This window comes from Palaemon carinicauda, chromosome 33, assembly GCF_036898095.1.
Source record: "Palaemon carinicauda isolate YSFRI2023 chromosome 33, ASM3689809v2, whole genome shotgun sequence".
In the NCBI taxonomy this organism is placed as follows: domain Eukaryota; kingdom Metazoa; phylum Arthropoda; class Malacostraca; order Decapoda; family Palaemonidae; genus Palaemon; species Palaemon carinicauda.
In genome coordinates, this window is record NC_090757.1 from 43619264 (window position 1) to 43644923 (window position 25660).

The following is a 25660-nucleotide window of genomic DNA, read 5'->3' on the forward strand; positions in this document are numbered from 1 at the left end:
TATGAAACTAATGTAATCTATGCCAACTTACCTAAGACAAGGTACAGCCATTCTCCTTTTGATACAGACATTGTTTTGTAAAAGTATTCCTTAAAGGTATGGTACAATATAATGTACCACAAAAAGTAAGGAAGAAGTGACGCAAACATTTAGCCACACTCACCGGCATAGAACGCAGGCAAAACATAATTTCATGCAAGTAAGGAAACTGTAACTCCCCAAATGGCTCAATTTACATTTTCTAATACTAAAATAACAGCTTACAATCTGAATGTGGAAATAAGTCAAAACTTTTACCATACACCTTATTGCAATTAACTGTTAAATCTAACAATATTGTAGAATAGTGTTCATTAGTCATATAGAAATTGGCCAAAATGTTATTTTCATTAGTAAAATAAATTTTTGAATATACTTACCCGACAATCATGTAGCTGTCAACTCCGTTGCCCGACAGAATTCTACGGAAGGGATACGCCAGCGATCACTATACTAGAAGGGGGTGTACTCACCAGCGCCACCTGTGGCCAGGTACTGCAGTACTTCTTGTTGACACCACCTCAATTTTTCCTCGGTCCACTGGTTCTCTATGGGGAGGAAGGGTGGGTCAATTAAATCATGATTATCGGGTAAGTATATTCAAAAATTTATTTTACTAATGAAAATAACATTTTTCAATATTAAACTTACCCGATAATCATGTAGCTGATTCACACCCAGGGAGGTGGGTGAAAACCAGTGTACATGACTATAAGATAGCTAAGTATCCCGTATTTCATATTATCAGTTATTCAAAATAACAATGAAATTATAAGTACCTGGTAAGGAAGTCGACTTGAACCATTACTCTGACTCTAATAAGTTCGTCTTCCTTACTGAGCGCAGCGTTCCTCTTAGGAGGCTGAACAACCCTAAGGTGCTGAAGTATACAGGGCTGCAACCCATACTAAAGGACCTCTACACAACCTCTAACCCAGGCGCTTCTCAAGAACGAATTGACCACCCGCCAAATCAAAAAGGATGCGGAAGGCTTCTTAGCCTACCATAACAACCCAAAAAACAACAATAAAAGCATTCAAGAGAAAGGTTAAAAAAGGTTATGGGATTAAGGGAATGTAGTGGCTGAGCCCTCACCTACTACTGCACTCGCTGCTACGAATGGTCCCAGGGTGTAGCAGTTCTCGTAAAGAGACTGGACATCTTTAAGATAAAATGATGCAAACACTGACTTGCTCCTCCAATAAGTTGCATCCATAATGCTCTGCAGAGAAAGGTTCTGTTTAAAGGCCATCGAAGTGGCTACAGCTCTCACTTCGTGGGTCCTTACCTTCAGCAAAGCAAGGTCTTCATCCTTCATGTGAGAATGGGCTTCTCTAATCAGAAGCCTTATATAATACGAAACTGCGTTTTTGGACATAGGCATCGAAGGTTTCTTGATTGCACACCATAAGGCTTCTGACTGTCCTCGTATAGGTTTTGACCTATTAAGATAGTATTTCAGAGCTCTGACAGGGCAAAGAACTCTTTCTAGCTCGTTACCCACCATGTTGGAAAGGCTAGGAATTTCGAACGATCTAGGCCAAGGACGTGAAGGAAGTTCATTCTTAGCTAAAAATCCGAGCTGTAAAGAACATGTTGCTGATTCGGATGTGAACCCAATGTTCTTGCTGAAGGCGTGAACCTCACTAACTCTTTTAGCTGTTGCAAGGCAGACGAGGAAAAGAGTTTTGAGAGTAAGGTCTTTGAAGGAAGCTGACTGGAGAGGTTCGAACCTAGGAGACATAAGGAACCTTAAGACTACGTCTAGATTCCAGCCTGGAGTGGATAAACGACGTTCTTTAGAAGTCTCGAAAGATTTAAGGATGTCTTGAAGGTCCTTGTTGGAGGAAAGGTCCAAACCTCTGTGGCGGAGAACTGAAGCCAACATACTTCTGTACCCTTTAATCGTAGGAGCCGAAAGGGATCTCACATTCCTTAGATGTAATAGGAAGTCAGCTACTTGGGTTACAGAGGTATTGGTAGAGGAAACTGCATTGGCTCTGCACCAGCTTCGGAAGACTTCCCACTTGGATTGGTAGACTCTACGAGTGGATACCCTCCTTGCTCTGGCAATCGCTCTGGCTGCCTCCTTCGAAAAGCCTCTAGCTCTAGCGAATCTTTCGACAGTCTGAAGGCAGTCAGACGAAGAGCGTGGAGGTTTGGGTGTACCTTGTTTACGTGAGGTTGACGTAGAAGGTCCACTCTTAGAGGGAGAGTCCTGGGAACGTCGACCAGCCATTGTAGTACCTCTGTGAACCATTCTCTTGCAGGCCAAAGGGGAGCAACCAGCGTCAGCCGTGTCCCTTCGTGCGAGACGAACTTCTGAATGACTCTGTTGATGATCTTGAACGGCGGGAATGCATATAGGTCGAGATGGGACCAATTCAGCAGAAAAGCATCCACGTGAACTGCTGCTGGGTCTGGAACTGGGGAACAGTACAAAGGAAGCCTCTTGGTCATGGAGGTGGCGAACAGATCTATCGTAGGCTGACCCCACAAGGTCCAAAGTCTGTTGCACACGCTCTTGTGAAGGGTCCATTCCGTGGGGATGACTTGATCTTTTCTGCTGAGGCGATCTGCTGAGACGTTCATGTTGCCCTGAATGAACCTCGTTACCAGAGTGAGATTTAGACTTCTTGACCAAATGAGGAGGTCCCTTGCTATCTCGTACAGCTTCCTCGAATGGGTCCCTCCCTGCTTGGAGATGTAAGCCAAGGCTGTGGTGTTGTCGGAGTTCACCTCCACCACCTTGCCTAACAGGAGGGACTTGAAGTTCATTAAGGCCAGATGAACTGCCAGCAGCTCCTTGCAGTTGATGTGGAGCGTTTCCTGTTCCTTGTTCCATGTTCCCGAGCATTCCTGTCCGTTCAAGGTCGCGCCCCAGCCCGAGTCTGATGCGTCCGAAAAGAGATGAAGATTGGGGGTCTGAATCGCTAACGATAGACCCTCCTTGAGAAGGATGTTGGTTTTCCACCACAAGAGAGTAGTCTTCATCTCTTTGGTGACAGGAATAGAGACTGCTTCGAGCGTCAAATCCTTGTCCCAATGAGCTGCTAGATGGAATTGGAGAGGGCGGAGGTGGCGTCTCCCTAACTCGACGAACAGGGCTAACGATGACAGGGTCCCTGTTAGACTCATCCACTGTCTCACCGAGCAACTGTTCCTCTTCAGCATGCTCAGGATGCATTCTAGGGCTTGGCTTATCCTTGGGGCCGATGGAAAAGCCCGAAAAGCCTGACTCCGAATCTCCATTCCCAGGTAAACGATGGATTGGGAGGGAATGAGCTGGGACTTTTCTAAGTTGACCAATAGACCCAGTTCCTTGATCAAGTCCAAAGTCCAGTTGAGACTCTCCAGACAGCGACGACTTGTGGGGGCTCTTAACAGCCAGTCGTCTAAATAAAGGGAGGCTCTGATGTCCGATAAGTGGAGGAATTTTGCAATATTCCTCATCAGATGCGTAAACACCATAGGAGCTGTGCTTAGGCCAAAACACAGGGCTTGGAATTGGTACACAACCTTTCCAAAAACGAATCTCAGGAAAGGTTGGGAGTCTGGATGAATAGGAACGTGAAAGTAAGCGTCTTTCAGATCCAACGAGACCATCCAGTCCTCCTGCCTGACCGCTGCTAGGACCGACTTCGTCGTCTCCATAGTGAACGTCTGCTTGGTGACATAAGCATTGAGCGCGCTGACGTCCAGCACCGGTCTCCAACCTCCTGTCTTCTTGGCCACCAGAAAGAGACGGTTGTAGAAGCCCGGGGATTGATGGTCCCGGACTATCACCACTGCCTTCTTCTGTAACAGGAGCGACACCTCCTGGTGTAACGCTAGCCTCTTGTCCTTTTCCTTGTAGTTGGGAGAGAGGTTGATGGGAGAAGTGGTCAGAGGGGGATTGCGGCAGAATGGTATCCTGTAACCCTCCCTTAGCCACTTGACAGACTGGGCGTCTGCACCTCTTCTTTCCCAAGCTTGCCAGAAGGTCTTGAGTCTGGCTCCTACTGCTGTCTGGAGAGGAGGAGAGTCAGTGTTTGCCTTTTGAAGTCTTGGGACCTTTCCTAGACCTGCCCCTGGAAGAGTCTGGACGGGTACTTCCTCGGCTGGGGGCTCTGCCACGAAAGGGCGGAATAAATCTTGTAGCAGGAGTATCGGCCACTGGGGTGCGGTAAGTTCTGGGAACTGAAGGAGCAACCTTAGCCTTACGAGCTGAAGAGGCCACAAGGTCATGAGTGTCCTTCTGAATAAGGGCCGCAGACAAATCCTTGATAAGCTCTTCGGGGAACAGGAACTTAGAAAGCGGAGCAAAAAGTAACTGAGACCTTTGACAAGAGGTGATGCCAGTAGAAAGAAAAGTGCAAAGTTGTTCCCTTTTCTTGAGTACTCCTGAAACAAACATTGATGCAAGTTCGCCTGACCCATCCCGAATTGCTTTATCCATACAGGACATTATAAGCATGGCTGAGTCCTTGTCAGCAGGGGCAGTCTTCTTGCTCAAGGCCCCCAGGCACCAGTCGAGAAAATTGAAAATCTCAAAGGCACGAAATATACCCTTTAAGAAGTGGTCTAAGTCGGAAAAGGTCCAGCAGACCTTAGAGCGCCTCATAGCCGATCTACGTGGAGAGTCGACCAAACTTGAGAAGTCAGCCTGGGCAGAGGCAGGGACTCCCAAGCCTGGTTCCTCTCCTGTGGCATACCATATGCCCGCCTTAGAAGTCAGCTTAGTAGGAGGGAACATAAAAGAAGTCTTCCCTAGTTGCTGTTTGGACTGCAACCAATCCCCTAACATTCTTGAAGCTCTCTTAGAGGATCTAGCAAAGACGAGCTTAGTATAGGCCGACTTAACAGGTTGCATGCCTAGCGAAAACTCAGATGGAGGAGAGCGAGGGGTAGCAGAAACAAAATGATCCGGGTAAACCTCTCTGAAAAGAGCCAGGACCTTGCGAAAGTCAATGGAGGGAGGAGAAGACTTGGGTTCCTCCACGTCCGAAGAGGGATCATCTAGATGCGCAGCTTCCCCCTCAGAAACCTCATCACCAGAGTGGTGCGAAGCGAGAGGTAAAGTTACAGCGGTGTGCTGAACAGCAGAATCCTGACAAGCGGGTGCATAAACACTTGCGGTTTCATCCTTAAGTCTCTGTTGAAGAGGATGAGGGCTGGTAACGACAAAGTCAAGAGGTTGGGATGAAGGAGGTTCTGCGGCGGTTTGAGGAGCAAGTGTGGAGAGAGGCGACTGTATTAAAACCTGAGGTTCAGGCTGCAAAGACTGGTCAAGTAGAGTAGAGGAAGGTAGGTGCATGCGTTGAGGTGGCTGACTCCTAGCATGAGTTTCCTGTCTCAAGAGTTGCGCTTGCTTCAAGGGTTGAGGTGGATGCGCAGTAGCAGGTTCCTGTCTCACGAGTTGAGGTTCTTGAGGTGTGAGCTGCGAGAGTTGAGGTAGCGGCTGCGCAGAACGCAGTTCCTGTCTCACGAGTTGAGGTTCTTGAGGTGCTAGCCTCAAGAGTTGAGGCTCTCGCCTTGAGGAAAGTTGAGGTAGCAGCTGCGAGAGCTGAGGTGGCTGCCTCAAGGATGGTAGAGGTTGTCGTACCTCAAGAGGTTGTTGCCTCGAAGATGGTCTAACCGCAAGAAAATCTTGCCTCAAAGGAAGAGGAGGATGTAAGGCATAAGACTCCTGTTCCCATTGTTGAGGTTGCCTTAAGGAAGGTGGAGGTTGCTGCACAACGCTGGTAACTGGCAACTCCGAACGCGGTAAGGTAGCTTGAGGAACCTCAACTTCGTACGTCTGGCAGACTGGACTGCGGTGAGGCGGAGCGCTCGCAGGAGGAGGTGTAACCTTCTCTGCCTGAAACTCACACATTAAGACCGCAAGCTGCGACTGCATGGACTGCAGCAAAGTCATCTTGGGATCAACAGACGATAAGGTCTGTTGAGGCAAAGCCTTAACAGAAGATGAGGTCTGTTGAGGCATCGCCTTACCTCTCTTAGGAGGTGTGCAGTCACCTGATGACTGCGGAGAGTCAGAGCTAACCCAATGACTGCATCCGGGTTGTTGAACTCTTGAGGTCTGGACTTTACGTTTAAGAGGTCTTGAGACCTGAGTCCAGCGTTTTCTCCCCGAAATTTCTTCTGCAGACGAGGAAAATAAGGGCTCAATCGTCTGCGGGTGGGAGTGACGGTCTCTGTAAGACACGCCCGCAACCACCGAGGATACTTCTGTGCGCCGATCAAGGCCTGCCGAACCCTTTTGCCCTTCGACATTGCTTCTCCCCTGGGCTTGGGAGCTTGCAAGAGGTCCCGGACTGGGAGGACGACTGGCACGCACAGAAGTACCCTCACGCACAACACTGACACTGACACTAGCACTCGGCACCGCACTGACACTAGCACTCGGCACAGCACTGGCACTACCACTTCCCACTGCACTTTTGACCTTAAGTTCCTTGACGTCCGCCAAGAGGAACTTGTGGTCACTCACTACCGATTCCACTTTGTCACCTAAAGCCTGAATGGCACGCAAAACATCGGACATATCAGGCTGAGCACAAATAGTAGGTTCGGGGGTAGCCACTACAGGGGGAGGAAAAGGTTGAGGATCATGAGGTGAGGAATAAAGCGAAGAGCGAGCAGAACTCCTCCTAACTCTCTCTCTCTCTAACTTAGTGGTATATTTAAGGAATCGAACAAACTCAAGTTCCGAAAGTCCGGCGCATTCCTCACATCGATCTTCCAACTGACAGGATATTTCCCTACAGTCGGAACAAGCGGTGTGAGGATCAACCGAGGCCTTCGGAATACGCCTATTACAAGTCCTACATCGTCTATGGGGAGGGGCTTGAGAAAGGTCGGACATCTTGAATCAAAGAGCTAGTCAAGGGGGATTCCAAATAAAGCAAAAGATCGTTAACCATTAATCAAATCCAATAAAAGCTATCTAAGCTAATAGAAAAGTTTCCAGTATAGCGAAAGCTGAAATCTTAGAGCAATACTTCACCAAAAACCGTGAACAAGACTCCAAAATTATAAGCGTATCCATGAACGTCTTGCCGGAAGCACGACAGAGGAAAAATTGAGGTGGTGTCAACAAGAAGTACTGCAGTACCTGGCCACAGGTGGCGCTGGTGAGTACACCCCCTTCTAGTATAGTGATCGCTGGCGTATCCCTTCCGTAGAATTCTGTCGGGCAACGGAGTTGACAGCTACATGATTATCGGGTAAGTTTAATATTGAAAATTCTATTATCAACCTTGAACCAAAATTCTAGAATGCTGAAAAAAGTAATTCAATAACAGTAAAATGAAACGAAGTGACTGTAATCATTCAACAATCAAAAAGAAACAACTAAATTTAGCAAATTCCTCACACCACGAAAGCTTTGAAACACTACCACTTTCCCACCAATATATAGGGAAATACCATCTTATTTCAAAGTGAAATGCACATACCCGGGGTTAGTTCCTCCTCTTCATCTGTACTCTTCTGGGGTGTTGACTGGTTACTTGCATGTCTCGATCCTTTAATTGTTATTGGAAGACAAGGAAATCGACGGGTTATTCCATTACAAAACGTAGCCCTCACTCTCCGGGGCAATTTATGCATTTCATTAACAAGATCTTGGTCATGCAGTGCTAGTGCCATGTCTGTAAAACAAAAGATTCAACTATAATTGCTTATGTATGGTACTTATTACAATGTACACATAATCATTTGAAACAAGCTAAAAGGAGACCATCAACTTGCTTAGAAAGTTTCCCAAACATAGAATGCTCTCATATGAAGGATTAGTTTCTTTATGTATTTTTTTACATTGTTTTGGTTTGATTTGTCAAATCCTTCCAAGTGCAAGAGAGGGAGAGCAAGTGAAAGAGGTACAGTAGTTAGTGTATTGATTGTTTGTAGCAATAATGACTATTGAAATAACTAGGTTTGTTTGTTTATATTTCTTTGGTTAGGTAGGTTAGGACAGTGATGAATGTCTTGAGTGATTGCTTGTTTAACACTGACTGCTAAAAGAGAAAGATATTATTTCTGAATGCTGGATTTATTTAATATTGTATCTGAAGTGCCATTTATTCATTATAAATAAGTATTATTTTATCATGCTTTGGATGGTTGTGAATATTATAATCTCTTTGTGTCCTGTGCCTGGGACAATTTTTTACTTTCTAAATTTTGTGAGAAATACATAAGCTTCACAGTCCCCCTCTAGGAGTATTTCATGATCAGCTTAAATCTCAAGGCATAAAAGAAAGCCTACTTTTCATTGAGGAGAAATCTATAAAAGCTAGTCGTTACTAGTCTTAAATTAATACCTCCAATGGATTCATTAGTAATGGTGGGAGGCCATTAGGATTCTCCTCTAGAGAGCTTTATGCTCTAATGCTAACAATATCAGTAGAACTTATAAGTCTATGATGGTCTTTCTCAAATTCTCCTGATATGGAAAATTTTCCTTTCTTTTTATCTGGCTTGGGGAACACTCCATCCAGTTCAGAGAGTATGTTCCTTGCTAAAAGAGGTCTTTCAAATGCCTCTGGCCATAAGTAAAAAGTAGTAGTTAGAAAAAGTTGTTGAAATTTTAAGTTTCTGTCCAGAGAAATTATCTATGAAGGACATAGAGGTTCAGACCATACCCAAGAAGCTAGCCTTACCAAGTACTATATCTTGGTGTAACTTATTTCTTCAGGGATGAGAATGTATTCAGTCATTCTACTTAGAATTCCTGATAGTTATCAAAATGGATTAGGGTAATATAAGAAGTAATGTTATTTCTTTTAACATTCTGTTAAAATTTTGAAGAGTTTCTTTTAAAAGATGTTACAGAAATAACAGTTTTCTTTTTACTGTTAACAGATTGGCTACTAATATTAATATCAGACAGATGTCTTGATAGAATGAGGATCATCTCTAGTAAGGACACTCCAAAATCAAACTATTGTTCTCTCATCTTGGGTAGTGCCATAGCCTCTGTACCATGGTCTTCCACTGTCTTGGGTTAGAGTTCTCATGCTTGAGGGTACACTTGGGCACACTATTCTATCTAAGTTCTCTTTCTCTTGTTTTGAAGTTTTTATAGTTTATTTTAATGTTGTTACTGTTCTTGAAATACTTTATTTTTCCTTTCCTCCATGGGCTATATTTTCCCTGTTGAGGCCCATGGGCTTATAGCAGCCTGCTTTTCCAACTAGGGTTGTAGCTTAGAATTTAATATTAATAATAATAATAATAATAATAATAATAATAATAATAATGAGATTTTCAAGGTGGAAAGTTGATTTTATCTCTCTACTTTATTTCCAAACCATTTACCTTTACCTTTACACTTTAGGCTCTATGTACCACGTATCCTTTTTGGGGAGGAAAGGTGGGGATATGTACGAGAGATGTAAATTATATGATGACAAGAGTGACATATAATTGAGAGTAAAAGCTTAAACTGGTCTATAACTTTAGGCTCTCTAAAGTAATTTTTTTTTATAAAATGAACTTTTTTTTTTCTGGTGAAGAGTTCAGTGACATGGTTGCACTGATCAAATTTAAGGTCAGAGGAAGGACTTCAAGATTAAAATCACAAAGTGGTAGTTCAGCTATTTCTCTTTATGTGGAAAAGTTTGGGAAAGGAGGGTTGTCAATGGCTCTGTGGTTTACATTGTCAATTTTTGCAAGGCTTTATCTAGGAGAAGCCTGATTTTATTGGAAATTTACTGGACATCAAGTTCTGTGGTTACTGTGAGAGATATGGTGTAGATAAAAAATTTATCATCTATTCATTTAAAGGTTTAAAGGTTGCTCATGAATGGCAGAGGCAAGGGACAGTGACATTGCCCTAGCAATCAAGACAATGCCCTAGAGACTGACCATATATTATATGATCAGCGCCCAAGCCTCCTCTCCACCCAAGCTAGGACCAGGGAAGGCCAGGCAGTGGCTGCTGATGACTCAGCAGATAGACCTATAGGCTCCCCCAAACCCCCCCAACCTTAGCTCACAAGGATGATAAGGTTGCAGACACTAATGGCACTAACGAGTCTGAGCGGGACTCGAACCCCCGACTGGCAAACACCAGGCAGAGACGTTACCAATCAGGCCTCAGCAACCCTAAACTTAAACTTATATTGAGTTATACCTTTATTTTTCTCAATGAGAAAGTTCAAGGTTTTATTTAATATGCTGTATAAGGCAAGTTTTAAAAGATAGATAGTGGATATAGAATTGGAATTCAACAGCGAAACTCGAGTGGTTATGAGTGATTAAATTTATTAATCTAGTTTGTTACTTTCCCATCTCTATCCTTCACTATTCCATCTCAATCAGTGTGTGGAAATCAGCAATACGATTATTATCTTTATACTCTCCTGAGTTCATATACATGGGAATTTTTTTTATGGTAGATGTGGACACACCTTCGAGTAGAAGCGATATGAACACAAAATGAGTAACGATATAAATTTCATCATTAAAATTCTGGTTATTTTGAACATCTTTTTTGACTGGGTCAACTCACCTTGAAGTATTTTATACAAGAACAAACAAATGATATATCATCCTATACTTACCGAGGTCTTTAGAATCATAGAGAGCTGTTAAACCTTTTGTAATGGCAACTTTTTCTCTTTCTCTGGCTCCTAGCGCCCAGCGGTTCCATTCTGCATTGCAGACAACTACTGAAGCCGGGCAATACGGCAAATGGTCCGACAAACAACGGCGTGGCATCCATTGCGGACATCCATAGATGGCATTGATACAGTGGACTCTTTCCTCGCTGCACATCTCTTGGTGCTCATCCATTTTACAAGTGTGAAACCTAAATTAAAAAGGCAATAAAAATTTGTTTCTAACCTTAGACAAAGGTTGCTGGTCTAAACTTGTTTCTTTCACACTTAAAGATTGTACTATATTGTACAGTATATATTACAATACTGTAAACTCTGAATTTTAAATCTCAACTATTAAGACAAATATGAAAGCAAACATGTATGAAAATAATGTAAATGTTTGGAAGAAACAAATCAAAAGGCCTTTACACACTAAACATGTTATGGCAAAGTAAGATGCCTATAAAAAAGGTGCTGGTGAAAAAATAATGAACTATTGATGAAAAAAAAACTCTTAAAAGATAAATACATACTAAAATGTTATTTTCATTAGTAAAATAAATTTTTGAATATACTTACCCGATAATCATGTAGCTGTCAACTCCGTTGCCCGACAGAAATCTAAGGAGGGATACGCCAGCTATCACAATACTAGAAGGGGGTGTACTAACAGCGCCACCTGTGGCCAGGTACTCAAGTACTTCTTGTTGACACCTCCTCAATTATTCCTCGATCCCACTGGTTCTTTATGGGGAGGAAGGGAGGGTCAATTAAATCATGATTATCGGGTAAGTATATTCAAAAATTTATTTTACTAATGAAAATAACATTTTTCAATATTAAACTTACCCGATAATCATGTAGCTGATTCGCACCCAGGGGGGTGGGTGAAAACCAGTGAACAAGATTAAAGGATAGCCAAGTATCCCCAAATTTCATATAACAGTTATCTCTAATAACAAATGAAATAATAAGTACCTGGTAAGGAAGTCGAATTGAACCGTTACTCTGCCTCTTTTTTAAGTTCGTCTTCCTTACTGAGCGCAGCGTTCCTCTTGGAGGCTGAATCAACCCAAGGTGCTAAAGTATATAGGGTTGCAACCCCTACTAAAGGACCTCTACACAACCTTTAACCTAGGCGCTTCTCAAGAATGAATTGACCACCCGCCAAATCAAAAGGATGCGGAAGGCTTCTTAGCCTACCGTAACAACCATAAAAACAACAAAAAGAATTCAAGAGAAAAGTTAAAAAGGTTATGGGATTAAGGGAATGTAGTGGCTGAGCCCTCACCTACTACTGCACTCGCTGCTACGAATGGTCCCAGGGTGTAGCAGTTCTCGTAAAGAGACTGGACATCTTTCAGATAAAATGATGCAAACACTGACTTGCTCCTCCAATAGGTTGCATCCATTACACTCTGCAGAGAACGGTTTTTATTAAAGGCCATCGAAGTAGCTACGGCTCTTACTTCGTGGGTCCTTACCTTCAGCAATGCAAGGTCTTCCTCCTTTAAGTGAGAATGTGCTTCTCTAATCAGAAGCCTTATATAATACGAAAGCCCATTCTTGGACATGGGTCTCGAGGGTTTCCTGATGGCACACCATAAGGCTTCTGACTGTCCTCGGAGAGGTTTAGACCTCTTGAGATAATATTTGAGAGCTCTGACAGGGCAAAGAACTCTCTCAAGTTCGTTACCTACCATGTTGGAAAGGCTAGGTATCTCGAACGATCTAGGCCAAGGACGTGAAGGAAGTTCGTTCTTTGCTAGGAATCCAAGCTGGAAAGAACATGTAGCAGACTCGGTCGTGAAACCAATGTTCTTGCTGAAGGCATGAACCTCACTGACTCTCTTAGCTGTTGCCAGGCAAACGAGAAAAAGAGTCTTGAGGGTAAGGTCCTTGAATGAAGCTGACTGGAGAGGTTCGAACCTAGATGTCATAAGGAACCTTAAGACTACGTCTAAATTCCAGCCTGGAGTGGAAAGACGACGATCTTTAGACGTCTCAAAAGACTTAAGAATGTCTTGAAGGTCCTTGTTGGAAGACAGGTCCAAACCTCTATGGCGGAGAACTGAGGCCAACATACTCCTATATCCCTTAATCGTAGGAGCTGAAAGGGATCTCTCATTCCTAAGATGAAGCAGGAAGTCAGCTATTTGGGTCACAGAGGTATTGGTAGAGGATATTGAATTGGCTCTACACCAGCTTCGGAAGACCTCCCACTTAGACTGGTAGACCCTACGAGTGGAAACCCTTCTTGCTCTGGCAATAGCCCTGGCTGCCTCCTTCGAAAAGCCTCGAGCTCTAGCGAATCTTTCGACAGTCTGAAGGCAGTCAGTTGAAGAGCGTGGAGGTTTGGATGTAACCTGTCTACGTGAGGTTGACGTAGAAGGTCCACTCTTAGAGGTAGAGTCCTGGGGAAGTCTACTAGCCATTGTAGTACCTCTGTGAACCATTCTCTTGCAGGCCAAAGGGGAGCAACCAGCGTCAGCCGTGTCCCTTCGTGCGAGACGAATTTCTGCAGAACCTTGTTGATTATCTTGAACGGAGGGAATGCGTACAGGTCGAGATGGGACCAGTTCAGTAGAAAGGCATCCACATGAACTGCTGCAGGGTCTGGAACAGGAGAACAAAACAGAGGAAGTCTCTTGGTCATGGAGGTGGCAAACAGATCTATGGTAGGTTGACCCCACAAGGTCCAAAGTCTGTTGCACACACTCTTGTGGAGGGTCCATTCCGTGGGAATAACCTGATTCCTTCTGCTCAGACGATCTGCTGACACGTTCATATTGCCCTGGATGAACCTCGTGACTAGAGAGAGGTTTAGACTTCTTGACCAAATGAGGAGGTCCCTTGCGATCTCGTAAAGGCTCCTCGAATGGGTCCCCCCTTGCTTGGAGATGTAAGCCAAGGCTGTGGTGTTGTCCGAGTTCACCTCCACCACTTTGCCTAGCAGGAGGGACTTGAAGTTCAACAGGGCTAGATGAACTGCCAGCAGTTCCTTGCAGTTGATGTGGAGAGAACGTTGTTCCTCGTTCCACATTCCGGAGCATTCCTTTCCGTCCAAGGTTGCACCCCAGCCCGAGTCCGATGCATCTGAGAAGAGATGAAGATTGGGGGTCTGAACGGCCAAGGATAGACCCTCTCTGAGAAGGAGGTTGTGCTTCCACCACAGGAGAGTGGTCTTCATCTCTTGGTTGATAGGGATAGAGATTGCTTCCAGGGTAGAACTCTTGTCCCAATGAGCTGCAAGGTGGAATTGAAGAGGGCGGAGGTGGAGTCTGCCCAGCTCGACAAACAGGGCTAGGGACGAGAGAGTCCCTGTGAGACTCATCCACTGTCTCACTGAGCAACTGTTCCTCTTCAGCATGCTCATGATGCACTCTAGGGCTTGGCTTATCCTGGGGGCCGATGGAAAAGCCCGAAAACTCTGACTCTGAATTTCCATTCCCAGATACACGATGGATTGTGAGGGAATGAGTTGAGATTTTTCCAAATTGACTAATAGACCCAGGTCTCTGATAAGGTCTAAAGTCCAATGAAGATTCTCCAGACAACGACGACTCGAGGAGGCTCTCAACAGCCAGTCGTCTAGGTAGAGGGAGGCTCTGATGTTTGACAAGTGAAGGAATTTGGCTACATTCCTCATCAGAAGGGTAAAGACCATAGGAGCTGTGCTTAGGCCAAAACACAGGGCTTGGAATTGGTAGACGACCTTTCCGAAAACGAATCTTAGGAAAGGTTGGGAGTCTGGATGAATCGGAACGTGAAAATAAGCATCTTTCAAGTCCAATGAGACCATCCAGTCCTCCTGTCTGACCGCTGCCAAGACCGACTTGGTTGTCTCCATCGTGAACGTCAGCTTGGTGACATACTCGTTGAGAGCGCTGACGTCCAGCACAGGCCTCCAACCTCCTGTCTTCTTGGCCACAAGAAAGAGGCGGTTGTAGAAGCCCGGGGATTGATGGTCCCGGACTACAACCACAGCCTTCTTCTGCACAAGAAGCGACACCTCCTGGTGCAAAGCTAGCCTCTTGTCCTCCTCTTTGTAGTTGGGAGAGAGGTTGATGGGCGAAGTGGTCAGAGGTGGTTGAAGGAAGAATGGAATCCTGTAACCGAACCTCAGCCAACTGACAGACTGTGCGTCTGCACCTCTCATCTCCCAAGCTCGCCAGAAGGTCTTGAGTCTGGCTCCTACTGTCGTCTGGAGAATCGGAGAGTCAGTGTTTTCCTTTGGATGGCTTGGATCCTTTCCTGGACTTGCCTCTGTAAGAGTCTGGACGGGAGCTTCCTCGGCTGGGGGCTCTACCACGAAAGGGCGGTATGAATCTAGTCGCAGGGGTATCAGCCACTGGGGAGCGGTAAGTCTTAGGGGCTGAGGTGGGAGCCTTAGACTTACGAGCCGAAGAAGCTACAAGATCGTGCGTGTCCTTCTGTATCAAAGCAGCCGACAAATCTTTAATGAGCTCTTCGGGAAAAATAAACTTCGAAAGAGGAGCAAACAGAAGTTGTGAACGTTGGCAAGGGGTAATGCTGGCGGAAAGGAAAGAACACAGCTGTTCCCTTTTCTTCAAAACCCCTGATACAAACAAGGACGCTAGCTCGCCCGATCCATCTCTGATGGCCTTATCCATACAGGACATTAACAGCATGGCAGAATCTTTGTCCGTATGGGAGGTTTTCTTGCTGAGGGCCCCCAGGCACCAGTCGAGAAAATTAAACATTTCAAAAGCTCTAAACACTCCTTTAAGCAAGTGATCCAAGTCCGAGAAGGTCCAACACACTTTTGAGTGTCTCATAGCAGATCTTCGAGGCAAGTCTACCAGACTTGAGAAGTCAGCCTGGGCAGAGGCAGGTATTCCCAAGCCTGGTGCTTCCCCTGTGGCATACCAAACGCTCGCTTTCGAAGTGAGCTTCGTTGGAGGGAACATGAAGGAAGTCTTGCCAAGAAGTTGCTTAGACTGCAGCCATTCCCCTAAGATCCTAAAAGCCCTCTTGGAGGATCTAGCTAGGACCAGCTTGGTATAGGAAGACTGAGCTTGTTGCACTCCCAGCGAAAACTCAGATGGTGGAGAGCGGGGTAAAGCTGAGACAAAATGGTCTGGATAAACCTCCCTGAGAAGAGCCAAGACCTTGCGAAAATCAAGAGACTGTGGAGAGGGTCTGGATTCGTCCACGTCCGAAGAGGGATCAAGGTGTGCTTCCTCATCATCCGAAATCTCAACCCCAGAATGAGGCGACGGGATCGGAAACGAATGCTGAACCGCAGAGTCAGAACGAGCAGGAACAACAACAGAGGTGGAAGGAGGAGGTGCAGCAAGTTCCTGTTCCTGTGGTATAAGTGGAGCGTGAATAGATCGAGGCTGTGCAGAACAAGGTAAAGTTCCCGCAAGCAGAGATGTCTGAGGAGCAGGATCAGGGTGCACGGGTAGAGCTCGGTGCAGCAGCTGAGCAGACTGACTCACAGGTGGAAGAGGTTGTTGTACCTCCACCGAGAGTTGCACCGCCGGTGGAGCAGCCAGGGGAGGAGGAGGAAGAGTGGAGTAATCCTCCTGATCCCAAACTGAAGGTTGCCTTAAAGAAGGCTGATGCTGAACAACACCGGGAACAGTGAACACAGAAACTGGTTCAACATCGTACGCCTGGCAGATGGAGCTGCGACTGGGTGCAGCGAGTGCAGGCGGGTGCAGCACAGGCTGAACCGGTGCAGGAGGTTGGTGCACCACCGGTGCAGGCGGGTGCAGCAAAGGCTGAACGGGTGCAGGAGGTTGGTGCACCACCGGTGCAGGCGGGTGCAGCACAGGCTGAACCGGTGCAGGAGGTAGGTGCACCACAGGTGCAGGCGGGTGCAGCACAGGCTGAACGGGTGCAGGTGCAGCACTCTCAGCACGACACTCACGCATCAGGTCCGAAAGCTGTGCTTGCATGGACTGAAGCATAGACCACTTGGGATCAGCAGAGACAGTAGCAGACTGAGGTAAAGCCATAACAGTGGTTGCACCACCGGTGCAGCTCTGTTGTACCTTACTCCTCTTGGGCGGAGTACAATCGCTAGAAGACTGAGGCGAGTCAGAGCTGAGCCAACGACTGCAACCTGGCTGAGCACTCGAGGGTTGGACTCTGCGTTTAAGCGGTCTAGAGACCTGAGACCAACGTTTCTTCCCCGAGGGAAGATCAGCGGACGAGCGGAAGACGGGCTCAATCGTCTGCAAGTGGGAGTGACGGTCTGTGGAAGACACGCCCGCAACCACTGAGGATGATTCTGTGCGCCTAACAAGGCCTGCCGAACCCTTATGCCCTTCGACATTGCTTCTCCCCTGGGCTTGGGAGCTTGCAAGAGGTCCCGGACTGGGAGAACGACTGGCTCGCACAGAAAAATCCCCACGCACCACACTGGCACTAACACTAGTACAAGGCACTGCACCGACACTAGCACTCGTCACAGCACTGGCACTAACTTCACCCACTGCACTCTTGGCCTTCAACTCTTTCACTTCGGCCATCAGAGACTTATGGTCACTTACCACTGACTCTACCTTATCGCCTAAAGCCTGAATAGCACGTAAAACCACTGACATATCAGGCGGAGGGCACACAGTAGGTTCGGGGGTAGCCACTACAGGGGTAGGATCAGGAAGAGGATCATGAGATGAGGAAAATAAAGAAGAGTGAGAAGAACTCCTCCTAGCTCTAATTCTCTCTAACTTAGAAGAATACTTTAAAAGTCGGACAAAATCCAATTCCGAAAGACCGGCGCATTCCTCACATCGATTTTCTAACTGACAGGGTCTGTCCCTACAGTCAGAACAAGCGGTGTGAGGATCTACCGAGACCTTCGGAATACGTCTATTGCAAGACCTACAACGTCTATGGGAGGGGGCTTGCGAAATGTCAGACATTTTGTTTTCAAGAGAAGTCAAAGGGAGATCCAAAAAACAAGCAAAAATTCGTTAACCGTTAAACTGAATTAAATAAAAGCTATCTAGCTAATATCAGAAGGTTTCCAGTAATGCGACAGCCGTAAATCAAAGAGAATACATCACCAAATAAGCGAGAATAAACTCGAAGACCATGAGCGTATCCCAGAACGTCTAGCCGGAGGCACGACAGAGGAATAATTGAGGAGGTGTCAACAAGAAGTACTTGAGTACCTGGCCACAGGTGGCGCTGTTAGTACACCCCCTTCTAGTATTGTGATAGCTGGCGTATCCCTCCTTAGATTTCTGTCGGGCAACGGAGTTGACAGCTACATGATTATCGGGTAAGTTTAATATTGAAAAATAATAACTCAAAAATACACAATTTAATTAAATTAAAACCTATAAGGAATGCTTGACAGACTAATCAATTGTCATACAGTAAAGGGACTGAAGATATCTGATAATGGGTAGTGTGACTATTATGAAAAAGTAGTTTTATTTCTAAATTTAACGGACTGGATTGAAAGATTGTTCTTAAATAATAAATTTTGGTATCTAAATGAAAGCTGGAAAGTCACATGGAAAGAGCTCAAAAGTTAAAACAGAAAAGACTAAAGAAATACTGCAAATTGGCCTCTTTAAAGAGCAACGGTACGATGCAATTTGATGGGAGCACTTACTCACGAGGCAAAAATGCTTTAAGCAATGAATACAGTTCTTTGCTGAAATACCCTGTGACTTTACAGCATACTGGGCTTTATTCTTCGCAGTGCCCCTTCAGGCTTTAGGTGTACTTTTTTCTGTATTTTACTGTGTATTTTTTCCCATTAACTGTCCAACTTTTTAACTTTTATGACAAAATCTGCGGCCGAGTCCTTTGAGATGCTATGAATGGGATTTCAATGTTATCAAAATCACCGACTTTTTAAGTTAATTTTTTTTTCCATAACTACACAAACCTAAGGCCTTTAATAGGAGTATGATTTCAGCGAAGCCGGAACTTGGCGGTTATAATTTATAATGAGGTATCTGAAGTTATTTGCTGGTGGCAGGGGAGAATCCATTTCCTTTCTAGTTCACATACTGACCCCTGACAGTACTCCGATGAGAAGGCATTAACAAAGGGGGTCTATTCTCTTACAGCCCTGGAGGTGTTCTTTGATTCCGCACAAGCCTGTACCTCTGAAGGGCTAGTACATTCACGAAGGGATGACCTGTGGACTGTCTTGTCCCTAGATTGCTTTTCCAAGGTCAAAGAGCCTATCCAGTCATATTGAGATAAATTTGAGTACCTAAGAATAGGATCTAAAAGATCCTGAATATAATGGGTCCTGTCCCTTCTATATCTAGACTCTGGGAATGCATTTGCATTTGTTAGTGGTTATGTTTTAATTTGTGAATCGATTGAGCCCTAGTGAACAGACGTGTGTGCGTACACAGGAGGATGTGCCCCTTCTAGGGAATGTGATGGCGCACATGTGATTACTTACTAACAGGCAAATGAGTGCAAATTTGATATCGTACAATGTTATGGGAGCATGTTCAATCACGGGAGTGCTCCTCAACATGTGGATGTGCTTCTACCCTCAAGGGTTGTTTCACAGGTGATGGCTTCTGCATTGGTGAGCATGCACGGAGTTGACAGGTGAACCCTTGCAAACAAGAGTGCACAAACAGGTTACACTTTCATAGCTGAGAGTGAGATCCTAGTTGAGCTATTGTAAGTAGGTGTACACACATTTGTACTATGGCATGCACGAATAGGAGAGTACACTTTCATAGGTGAGGATGAGTGCATAGGCACTCTATCACTACCAGGTGAGCACACAGGCGAGTACACCTCAACAGGTGAGAAATAGTGTACAGGTACACTACTGCTGATGGATGAGAGCTGATGAACAGCAGGGTGAGGGTGACCAGTAAAGTACCAGGTGATTGTACAAATTTGGTACTGCAAACAGGAGCATGTTAACAAACAGATGAGCACACTTGGCCAGGAGTGTGTGCACACAACAGCGAGAGCTCAAGGGGGAGGGTGAATGCATCCTGGTATTCCTGGGAACAGGTGAGGGCTGATGAACATCTGAGTTCATTCGAATAGGAGAGTGTGTTGAAACGAGGCTCCACTTCATGAGAGAGCTCTTCTTCAGAGCAAACAGGTAAACAGGCCCTTGTCAAGTGGTGTACAAATCTCAGGATCAACCTCATATGAGAGCTCTTCCACCGAGCAAACAGGTGAATGCACACACACACACAAGAGTACTCATGAATTGGTGAGCAAGTGAGTGAACAGGAGGACCAACCGCATGTGAGAGCTCTTCTTCAGAAGAATGAGCGCACTCTGGGGCACTTGTGAGGTCTCTCATAGTGCTTTGAAGTTTTGTCTCATTTTCTGCATTGGGAAGACTAGAAAACCAGCCTCGGAAAGGGTGTTGGCGCACCATGTTCTCAACTGGAGAAATGTTCCCAAGGGGAACTGTATGCACCCTCGTCACACTTGTGTTTAGCAGAGGTAACAGCCTGTGCACAGGAGAAGCATGCTCCCTTCCCCTTCAGGAGGTAGGTAAATGTCGGTGACTCCTTTGAAGATGGAGTAGTCGAAATCAGGTTGGGAGGTGAAGGGGGGGACTGTGCCACTTCCTCCCTTTCCCAGGCGAAAGTGAGGACCTGTCGTCAACTGCACCAATAGTAACCCTGGCCTGGCTGGCAGGGTCACATTCAACACTGTCACAGTAGCAGCAAGAGACTAGGAAACCCTAGTGAAAGCTTGCAGCAGTCTTCCCATGCACAGAATGCTTGCCAGACCTAATAAAGGCCACACCGTCTTTAGGGCCAAGTACTTGGCGGCAGCGTGATCAGTCACATCAGGTTCTCTACAGAGTGAAGAACAGAGGCTACCTGGTTCACTGAGGGAATCAGACAGAACTGCTTCACATGTGGCCAGCAGATTCAGTATAGAAGTTCTACTTTGCCTTCATTCTTTGCCATCCCTCCAGCAGAGGGAGACAGAGAAGGGTTGAGAGTTAAGATACCTGAAGGTAAAAGGAGAGTTCCAGTAGATTTCTTTGTCCTCAAGGAATACCCCAAAGTTGAAGAGCCTAGTTTCAACTTCCTCCTCTTCTTGCCGTACTCCATGCATTGCGGTGATGGACATTCATTACACTCATTATAGGGGGATGACTGTGAACAGCCATGAGTAGTGATACCCCCTTGCAAGAATGGCAAAAGCCTTGGGGATCAACTTTGTCATGCTCATAAAGGTGCCGCACTTAAGGCCAGGAATACCAGGGTAGAACTGCATGTCTAGACATTGTTTCTCCATTCCACAGCTAATAGCAACCAAAGTCTCTGCAAAGAGATAAATAAAATTAAAACAACCAAGTTAGGAAAACTGAGATTATTTCCGTACTGCTCGGCGACTGAAGTTGAAGTGGTTACTCAGTGTGCTGGCAGCAAGGGGGGCGGATTCCTCACCTCCCGCCAGTAACTATCGACACCTCATTATAAATTTTAACAGCCGAGTTCCAGCTTTGCTAAAATCATATTCCTATCAAAGGTCACAGGTTTGTATCCGTGTAGGTAAAAACTATTTAATAACAACAATTACATTGATCTAGCTTAAGTATACCTGTAGTTGTAGCTAGAAAATTATGAAAGTACAGTATATGGAGATAGATAAGACCCTTGAGGATCAAATCTTGGTGTATTGTAGTATAAGGAGATTTACTTGGACTACTAATTTCACTATCAGAACAGTGATCAGCTTAAGGCATAAGGATTTTAAGCACATCTATACCAATATATCAAGTTTTAATGCAAAAGAAAATGGTATTATTTATCACCAACTTTAAAGAGAGCATTTATTCTTCAGAGCCTCAGTATATTATGACCTACCTCTGACCACAGTCATTTGGACACCACACCACTTCACAGCTCCATCCAGGCTTGGCAGGTTCTCGGCATTTGTTGAGTTTGAAGCAGTGCTCACAATGAAAATGAATATTAATATCTACTTCAAAATCAACTTCATCAGCATTGAATGATATGGATTCATCTTTGCTATCATCTGTGTCTGACTCCACTGGGGCCTCCATTTCTGCAAGAGAAAGAAAAAATGGTTGTAAACAAATACTCATTAGTGGACCATACTCTCTATTTAACAAAGTTTTTTGCTAAAATTATATCTGCTTCATATGATAAAAATTTTCCATGATGATCTTCCCCAATTACTTTACTGTTTTGGAAACCACACTGATAAAGCAACAGAATTTGTTCACTATGAGAACACAGGAAATGAAGTACTGTACTATATTGTAATGAAGGGATTTAAGAAAAAAAATAAAAAAAACTCCTAAATGATAGTGATAACATTACAAATAAAAATTCCTTCCCCATGTAATGTGTTTTTTATATAAATTTACTGTGTAAAATTACTTCAAACACCAACAAATACAATCAACCCAAACAATCCTTTTCATCTGTTCTGTTACTATCATCATTACCAGCTAAGCTACAACCATGAGTTCCAACAGTGAAAGTAGACAGTGAGAAAAAGAAATAATATATTTTAAAGTCAACATAAAACCACTAGATCTATTATATACTGTATAAACTATGAGAAACTTATGTCAACCTGTTCAACAGAAAAGCATTTGCAGCAACACCCCCCAAAAAAGAAGACCTGGTATCGTCTACACCCAACTCCTGAAAGAGTTGATGTTGCCAAGAACATTATTCTTGTAACCACGACTGGCCTTCTTGGACCACTTCTCATTCTCCTTAGAAGTGTCAGAATTGGAAGAGGAAGAGGAGGAGGACAAAAAAGAAAGAGTTGTAAGAAGAAGGGAAAGGAAATCACTTCATCAGCTTATCTATTTTTCCTCGGGCTCTGCAAGCTGAGAAGTTAAGGTCTGAACGAGCATCGACAATGAAGCTTCCCATAGTGAGAAACCACATGAGCTGCTCCGCCATAATACTGGGTGCCCTCTTCTCAACGAAGGATACAGCAGTGCTCCATTCAGAGAAGGAAGCAGAGTCCACCAATTACTGTAGGAAGGAAAACACACCCAAGCTCTTTGAGCACATGACTGACAAAAGGTGGACATGGGCATGCATGGGGACATCCACCTCTGTCCCACCTGAATACCGTGCAGCCAAGGGAACATGAGCCACGGTCGCTGGGGCAATGACATGGCCACGGTACCAGCCCCGCACATTAGTCCCGGGGGGCCATGGCATTAGACTATGGAACACCTGGGTGTCATCCAGCAATGCCCCCAGGAGAGGTGGTGTTGTTAAGAACCCTATTCTTGTTACTGACTGGCTTTCCTGGACTTTTTCAACCTTTTGTTCTTAGAAGAAAATTCAGAATCAAAATCTGAAGAGGAAGGAGGAGGAGGACAAAGAAGAGGAGCAAACTCTCTCCTTCCTCCTACTAAACTTCTCCTTAGGCTCTGCAAGCAGAGATGTTTTGGTCTGAAAGACTATCAGTGACAAAGCTCCCTTAGGAGAAATCCTCACTGGTTGCTCTGACAGGAACCACAACACTGGAGAACACTATTACAGGGGACTCACTGGCCCTCATTATACAGACATAGAGGCTGGGTCACAGGGGCAGAGAGGGAGGGAGCCATGGACCTTAGTTCATGAGCACAGGAGCAGGAGTGACAGGCACAAGAGTGACAGGGGAACAGGCACAGGTAATTCAAGTACAAGTTTACCGGCTCCGGAGTCTTGTTATGTCCTTCCGGCTTAGGAACTTCCTTTCCACATATGCAGAAGCCCATTAGCAGTATACTTAGCTGCTTCTCTTAAGAGTGCACTGCGGGGATCACCACTCAGGTCACTGGCACTGGGATCACCGCTAAATCTCTGGTGTTATTAACACTGGAATCACCGTTAAATCACTGGTGTCACTGGCTTTGGGATCACCGCTAAATCACTGGTCTCACTGGCACTGGGATCACCTGGTGTCACTGGCATCAGAGGCGAGGTAGCTCTAGCTATCTGTTGCCTCAAAAAAACATGGCTGGCCTGAGGAAGACAAGCCTTCCTTAGGTCATTTGTCATCAGCGTTTTGCAAGGAAATGTTTCCTATAATGATGGAGTGCGGCAATCACTTCACACTCCACAAACCCTGAAAAAAACTTTCCAATGTAGATCCCAGTTCTCTCTACTCCTGGAATATATTCCCCACACAAGCCAGGGAGATTTAACCAAAGGCTTCATTGAACAGTGGAGTCAATAAGTAGCTCATGTGCTAACCAGTCTCTCTGGCATGTCAATGACTTTGCCAAGAATGATGCCAGAGAAGACTTAGATTCCCCTCTTCTCAAAGAATATGACACCATGAATCTACACTCAGTAAAAGGGGAGAATTGCAATTATACCCCTAATCACAGTGAGTGCATCTATCGCCTGTTTAGTTATACAGTAAACAGATAGTGTCCACCTACAGTACTACACTCACATTCCTACTTCTTTTCATTGTTGAAATAAAATTGTCAAAATAAAATGTATGAGAAAATATTAAACAGCATTGGATAAGATGTAACAGTACATCCGTACTCATCTTTTTCAGGCATGTGAGTGGGCCTATTCACCCATGCTAACCACCTGTTGTTAATTACCGATTAATGGTTCCTATGGCGATTCCAGCTGAAGACATTCTCTATTTTAAAGACAAAAGGTTCTCATTCACATGGGAACAAAATCTTCGTAATGATATTTGTGAGAGGATTTTTAAAATATTTTTTAACTTATTTTACAGGAAAAAAAAAATACCAGACCAGAAATTATAATTAACCCAAATAACTCTATGCAATTGTTCTTCATTATCCATTAAAATTTTATCTTTTTCCTTCATTCTCAACCATTATCCTCCTCTAACACTAAATTTTGCCAACTATTAGATTATAGTTTGTATATTTTTACTTTAATAATGCATCCTTTATCTTCATTATTTCCATTGCCATATGGAATTCCTGTGTAGATATCATAATGTTTTACTCTTCAAACAATATAGTGTACTGTATTGCTCTTTTACTCCGTATCATATTGAATACTGTAGTCTTATTTGATGTTTTTTTGTCCTTAGTAACTCATGCAACCAGAGGTCACTAGTACAGTACCTGTGCTAGGCATATATATGTTTAAATTTTTTGTATCTTTGGTAATTCAAGATCCTTGAATGTCAAAAATTTGCTTAATACTTATTTTAATTGTCAGTTGTGGTTATAAGTTACACTGTAGTGCTAACTTGGGGAATTTTCAGTGAAACCTTTCCTTTTTAGATAGTGTATGGTTGTTAGGTTTAAATTTTGGAGCCAATAGAGAGTGCCTTGTAGACACAAAAGTATTTGACATGTTTACATTGATGGTTCTTCATGACAAAAAAAATTTAATTAAATAAAAAGGAGAGAAGCTAGTACATAATCCTCACTGGTGATGTCACCTTCCTTTAATCATTATCCAAATTCTTTATTGTTTCAAATCAGATTTTCTTATAACAAAGGTGATGTTCATGATAACTTTCAATTCAATTCTCCATTGTGTGTTTATACCCAATTAGACAGTCTTGTAACATGAATATCCATTTGCAATGCCTTTCAAATTCCATTCTCTGTGCTCTTCTGGATCATTTCACTGAAAGACCCCCAAAACTAACTTTAAAAGTTAATATTTCCAGTATGCTTTGCATCAATTTCCAAACTATCTCTACGTTTTTCTCATTCTCTGAACACCGCAATCTTTCACAGTATTAATGAAGAAACAATCTCTAGGCTAATTTGTAAGTTTTCTATTCCTTTCAAGGATTAAACGTTAGTCTGGTAAGCAAAATTAGGTTATTGGTCAAAAGAAAATAGCAGAGGTCCAGACTTGTCAACTAAATTGTTTAACTATGTACGTAGTTAACAGAATAGTGTCTTGGATAATGGGACATACCCTAGGTTTTACTTTTAACGGCATTATTTCACTTGTAAACCAATTATTTTTTTCTTTTCCTTACTACTGTATATGACTTAACAAAGTAGGTCTATGGATTTTAAACAAATATCTTACGCAAATATTGTTAAAAATAAATGACAATACAGTGTACAGTATCGTGAATGC

At 44.2% G+C, this 25660-nt stretch overlaps 1 protein-coding gene across 5 annotated transcripts in view; it reads right to left on the minus strand.

Annotated features, from left to right (window-relative positions):
• LOC137625939 (F-box only protein 30-like) overlaps window positions 1-25660 on the minus strand; it is a 62194-nt gene that overhangs the window by 29403 nt on the left and 7131 nt on the right. For all 5 annotated transcript variants that reach the window (XM_068356981.1, XM_068356985.1, XM_068356980.1 and 2 more), the window contains 3 exons: window positions 21443-21644; window positions 10590-10837; window positions 7479-7673 (listed from right to left, as the gene is read on the minus strand). In XM_068356981.1, coding sequence (XP_068213082.1) covers window positions 7479-7673; window positions 10590-10837; window positions 21443-21642 — 643 coding nt within the window. In that variant the 5' untranslated portion in view covers window positions 21643-21644. The remainder of the gene's footprint in view (window positions 1-7478; window positions 7674-10589; window positions 10838-21442; window positions 21645-25660) is intronic.